This window comes from Lepisma saccharinum, chromosome 25 (genome assembly GCF_977018435.1).
Source record: "Lepisma saccharinum chromosome 25, izLepSacc3.1, whole genome shotgun sequence".
NCBI classification, from domain to species: Eukaryota; Metazoa; Arthropoda; class Insecta; order Zygentoma; family Lepismatidae; genus Lepisma; species Lepisma saccharinum.
Window position 1 is genome coordinate 36,626,879 of NC_139253.1, and position 6,327 is coordinate 36,633,205.

Here is a 6,327-nt window from a genome sequence, read left to right on the forward strand (position 1 = left end):
TTCGAAAGGGAGGGGTTATGTACACTTTTTCTGGTAGTCAACTATCATTTCACCATTTTTTCCTACCTTTGATGTTTTTTTTTTTATAACCATTGGGTGGGTTATAACCCCCACCACCACCCCCACTCTTGGGCACGCCACTGGTACTTACAATGTAGCCCAATTATGGAAGTGTTCTCTGAGCACAAATGCTGAAATATTGCAACATATTGTTTGACAGCTATGTTTTCCTTCTACTTCCTATTATATTATTGACAGATTTTCAGAGCTGAAAATCGTGGAAAAGTCATGAAAATTATTGTTTGTTTCTTTTTTTTTTTTTTGCTTGCCAGGTTTTCAAACATAACTGCCTTTTTTTTATTAACATTACATAAAAATGATGAAAAGATGCGGAAAATATTCTTTTCATCATTCGTCGCCAGGAAAGCTTCAAGACTTACTTCATTACATAAAAATGTTCATATTTATTCGTCATTTATTTTCAGCAATATTGAAAAATCTTTATTCATTGATTTAGTTTGTAAGTCCACTTTATGCAGAGAAAGGCCAATCAGGATTGGAGCTACAGTTTAAAGTAGGATTCGAACCACTATGAGCCTCCTCTGAGTATCGAACCCGGGATTCCGTGGTTAAAACTTGATTCATGTGTTTAGCATGCAAAGTTGAAAACGGGACACTTATTTATTAGCATTAGATCACTATCGAGTAGTTTTGAAAGCTGCTGAATATTATCTGCTAAGGTAAGGATATTGGTTCGGAAAAATGGGAACCCTGTAATCAGCATGTTATATTACAGTGCATTATTATTATTATTGTGTACAAAATATAAAGGTAAGGTCAAACTTATTTTACATCCACTTTATGTTCAGATAGCATTATCAGGACTGGACCTACAATTTTATGGTGGAATCTGAACCACTGTGCAATGTGCCTTCACTGGGGATCAAACACAAGACCCCTCAATTAAATGGTGACATTGATACCACCATCTTATCGGGAGGTCCCAAAAGGTATAGTAAAACAATGAAAATATGCATCATAATCTTCATAAGAATATTGGTTTACTATTTAAAACTAAATGTTATACCTATACCAGAGCAGGGTGCGAAATCATTGAAAACTGGTGGGGGGGAGGAAGTTCTTCATCTTCAAACCCCCTCCCCACAAACACTTGTATATTATACGATATATATATTTGTAATGTTATTAAAAGTAAAAATAAATTACTCAAAATATATTATTAATAATAATATTAATTACATAAAGGAAATTAATTTGTTACTTTTATACATATCAGATATTGCAAAGAAGCTAATTTCTTTACTAACTGGTTAAAGATATTAAATAAATTATGAAATAGTTCAAGTGGTTTTATTATGTGTAAGTTTTTGTTTAGATTTCATAGTTATTATTGTTTTGCATTCTTGTTTTACTTTTATTGTGCGTATTGATTCTCTTGAGAGAGAATGCATTCAATACTCCAGAAGCGTGCGGTAAGGAAAGGCGGGGCAAGCGCCGCTTGCGTTGTTTTTTAAAACACTTTTGATATCTTAAGTCCGTGTTTTTCAATGCCTTTATATACCTTAGAATGGAATTTATTTACTATAAGATATTTACATTACAGAATTTTCATTTCCCCTATTTCCTGTTCTATTGGCTTGAAACATAAACCGGCTGCACCCTTGACGACGTTGGGCGATGCGATACGACTGACCGCGTTAGAAGAAGAGGACTGCTCGCCTTTCTCCCCGCTTTTCGAGTGACTTATGCAGTTCTTGCATGGTCACCGTCCATTCCCGTTCACGAAGAAAAAAGGCCGAGGGCAAGCAACACCAAAACCGCATCTGTCTTTGGCAAGGGTGTTGGAAAGAATTCGTCCACACGGGCCACAAGTGTTGCTAACTTCCAGAATTTTCTGCGCATCTGTAGCACCACCTCACGCGGTACGATTTTCATGTTTGAAACTCTATAGTAATTAACAAATTACATTATGAAGCTAGCCAGTGATCACCAGTCGTGTGCTATTTATAAGAAATAAAATCACAGCCGGTACTTGAACATATCCGTCATGTAGTTAGTTATTCGGAAATATGGACGGTATGTAACACTGCAACTGCAGGTAGGGTGAAACGGAAGAAGCGTGGGTGCTGGGATGCGTGTTGTTTTTTACTGTGATATTGTGCTGTGTTTTTCTGTTCTTCGTGTAGTGTTTTTGTACCTGATGTAAAAGTATGATTCTACATTGAAACTTTCCGCCATGGTTGACATACCAGACGAGCCATCGATTTGCAGTGTTGCAGGTAAGGACTTGATTATTAGGGGCCTTCTTTCAAAACCATTCACTTCGAGAACATGAGGTGAAAGGTTGGAGCTTGTGAACCATGAGCGACCGTGTCCTGAATTGTTCATAACCAAACCAACTAAGAAAGATGGGAAAGTTTTCACTAGGCAGTTTAAAACATCTCAGTACAACAATATTATCTGGTTATGTGGCAGCAATGATCTTAATAAATTATTTTGTCCGCCATGCGTTTTATTCAGTACAAATGTAGGACCATGGAACTCAGTGGCGTGCCCAAGGGGGTTGATGTGGGTTTTCGCCAAGTATTCCTAAAAAAGAACGTCAAAAGTAGGAAAATATGACAAAATGAGGGCGGACTACCAAGAAAAAGTATACATAACCCCTCCCTTTCGAAAATCCTGAGCACGCCACTGATGGAACTGTACAGGCTACGGTGAGTGACTTGAGCAATTTTTATAATGCAGTGCAAAGACATGAACGTTCGCAGAATCACATCTGCGCTTGCATTCAGTAACTGAAGACAAGTCATGATTCATAATTCTAGCTAAGTAAGAAACCAAAACCCGCCCGTTTATTTAATATCAAAACTTTATGCTAATAGGATGTTTCTTATTTTCAGGGTTAAAGAAGAACGTAATTTAATTTATAGTTGCCCTCAAATGTCAGGTAATCATAATTTTCTTCATGGTTGGAATTTAAAAGTTATATCGAAAGGCTGTTTTCCTTCTTTAAAAACCGTGCAGCGAAGATTTGATTTTACGGTATGTATGCACATCACACACTCAAGCCCGATACGTCACCATTAAGCACATTATTGTAAATGGGGATGTGTCTAGGCCTATATTATATTTGAAATTGTTATAATTAACCGAAACGAAAAATTCACCCATCGCTTGCCTATCACGAAAGGTCACGGCACGCCCCTGCAATACTCACAACTACACTAATTTGTGTGTGTTTTCGATATTATTCTTAGTAAAGTATATTTGAAATTAAAGGTAATTGCTTATCTTTTGTTTGTTATAACAAGAACTCTCCCCCGGAATTTTTTTGGGGGGATTTGAGGCGAAGATTGATTGTGGGGGGGGGAAATCCCCCTCCCCCCAGGATTTCGCACCTTGTGCCAGAGTAAAAAACTATATCGTTTTAACACTAATGTGTAGGTAATATACAAAAAGTATTACATCTAAATACAGCGAATTACTGTTTAAAATAAGGCTGTCTACCGTTTTTTTTAAAAAAAACACTTGTTAAAATTACGGTGTATTGGCGTTTAATATACAGGTATCTGTAAACGGTATCTGGATGGCAGCGAGAATTGACGGCCTTAGACCTTTTTTTCTACTGTCAACTTTTTACAGTGCAGCTTTACAATCTAAATATAGAATGAGAATGGGAAACACCTTGTTCCATCAGCATAAACCCCAAGGCAAGAAATTTCGCTCAGGCATTGAGCAGTGACTTCATCAGAATGTGGTCCCTAAACTTTTTTCATTAATTGTTTCAATTTTCCCGTTTCTTCTCTAGCAGGACAGACTGGGCAATGACTGAATGAAAATAAATTTCACTATGAGTTTGGGAGCGCAGTCCATAGACTTGTAACTTGCATGATTTCTCTTTGTTCAACTGAAACACTCCTAATTAATATTCTGTGACGCTCAAAATATAGGACATGTTATTTGATATTTTTCATAAGGCTAAAATGTAGGAAATGTCCGGGAAAACCGGACGTCTGGTAAGTGGCAACCCTACACAAAAACGGCAATTTCCAATAAGTTTCAGACACTGTGTGGCCGCGGTGGCTCAGTCGGTAACGCGTCTGACTACCATGCTAAAGGTCCCGGGTTCGATCCCCGGACGGTTCAAATCCGGGAACTTTTCTAACGATGGAAGCGGCGGCGCCCACCCAGCGTCGAATAACATGCGTACCTGGGGGAAACCCTGGGGGGTAAAGGCGGTCAGGGGCGTGATGCTGATCACTCACGACCGGATCAAGAAAGTGTGGGGCGTTACCCCCACACCCCCTATACGCCTTCATGGCGTGGTGTTAAGCACTGGGGAGCACTTTACCTTTTTTTTTATCACTTATAGTGCAGAAAACGTGAAGAATTTGCCACTTTTGAACACGATCATGTGAAATTTCGCGACTGTTAGGAGCTCGAAAAGTCGGGAAATGATTTCTCGAAGTTGCAATCAGATGGGAATGTTGTTGTTTGGGATCCCGCCCGGTACCAATTTTTCAAGATTCTACACACCCACAGAGTGTGCCATTGTTCTCTTTTTCCTTCGACTTCACTTGCTATAGTGCGCGTCAAATCTCCTGCATATGGCGATAGCCAATAGCAGCGCACTGCGGCGGTGCCATACCGAAATCTCACATGGAAAAGAGACAGCGTGGTTGAGCGAAACGCCTTGTCACGGAGAGCACGGAACATTAGATAATATAGCATATAATAAACTTAATGGGAGAAAAGAACATACCTGATTATGCCAGAGGAACTGCCAGGAGCTCCTCGTCACTCCAACAACTGCCGTCGTTGTCCTCATCGTCACTGACCGCACTACTTTCGCCCTCTGTGTCACTGTCCTTCAAATTTATTATAATTGGGTCCAAAATTTCATCCCGACCTATCTCCTTTACAAAATCGTTTTCCTGTAATTGTTGTGCGTGTTTAACACAAGCGTCCCATTGTTCTTGTGTTACATTGTGAAGTTCTTCGTTAACAAGTCTTTCAACGTCCACAATTTTGAATGTACTGTTTCTATTGGCAACCTGACGCTTTACTTGAGCCCACACAAGCTCAATTGCATTGTACTGACAATGGCATGGCGGCAGTCGTATAATCTGATGCCCTCTTTCATTAGCAAGTTGATCGAGCTCATATATTTTGTCCTGATTTTTAAACGGCAGAACACGTTGTAATAATTCTGCTTTAGTTTCTGTTTGTGAAAAATTTATTCCGCGTTGCTGTAACCATTGTTGAATGTCAGTTTTGCGAGTAGAGGTGTTCGGAATTTTGTTAACTAATACGGAATGATAACTTGCATTATCCATAATAATTATGCTTCCTTCTTCCAAATAATTAATGAACCTGTTCAGAAACCAGTCTTTAAATGTATAAGCTGTCATTTCATTGTGATAATCTGATGTCAATTTTGATCGAAATACCCACTTACTCTCTGGTAAGAATCCCGTTTTCGCTGAACCTACATGACACATGATAAGACGGCTACCTTTCCCTACGGGTACCTTTAACCCACCATTTCTGGAGGTATCTTGCCAAATACTTTTTAATGTGTGGTTTTGATTTACCCATGTCTCATCAAGGTAAACGATTGGTCTCGAATCACCAGACACTCGAATTTCGTGCATTGTACGAAGGAATTTTACCCTTGACGTAACAATGTCACTTCTCTCCATCAGAAATTTACGACCGTCGTTGGTTTTCCTGTGCTTGAAGCCTAATTGTTTCAATATTCTCAAGGTGGAAGTTGTAGAGCCTTTGTAAGATATTTTGTCCCGTAAAGAGTACGTTATCTTTTTGGCAGTAGGAAATTCGCCACGATCGTAAAATTCAAAGACGGTTCTATGAACTACGTCTTTTTCAAAGTAATCTAAGTTTATCGTTCTTTTCGGTACGTTAATGTGCTTTCTAGGTGATTGAAACATTGGAGCAGGCCCCGATCCATATGGTTTTGTCCCCGAACATATCCGAGAAACGGTAGCTTGATTCACACCACACGCTTGAGCTGTTAGAGCCTGGCACTTCTTAAAGTCAATTTTACTTCTCTCTTCTTCACTCGAACATTTTTTTAAGAAATTGTACACCTGAAAAATCACCTGTCGTGCCTGGCTTCGTACAACACTGTATTTTTTCTCTCTTCTCTCGCTACCACTACCACTTGGTTTACTCAATGACATGCTGCACACACCCACTAAACACACGGAAATACGAGCAGTGGCGGTATCCTCTTCGTCAACTTCTTCAACCATCACCGGGAACGAATGTACCCTGTTCCCTTCG

General features: G+C 39.3%; 1 protein-coding gene across 1 annotated transcript; it reads right to left on the bottom strand.

Moving 5' to 3' along the window:
- Positions 1–4,787: 4,787 nt before the first annotated feature.
- Positions 4,788–5,675, bottom strand: LOC145978747 (uncharacterized). The gene has a single exon (XM_083111555.1). It carries the CDS (start codon positions 5,673–5,675, stop codon positions 4,788–4,790), a length of 888 nt encoding a protein of 295 aa, XP_082967681.1.
- Between the last annotated feature and the right edge of the window lie 652 nt (positions 5,676–6,327).

Excerpts from the sequence above, each read along its gene's own strand:
- LOC145978747 (XM_083111555.1), bottom strand. The coding sequence starts at position 5,675 with ATGCACGAAATTCGAGTGTCTGGTGATTCGAGACCAATCGTTTACCTT.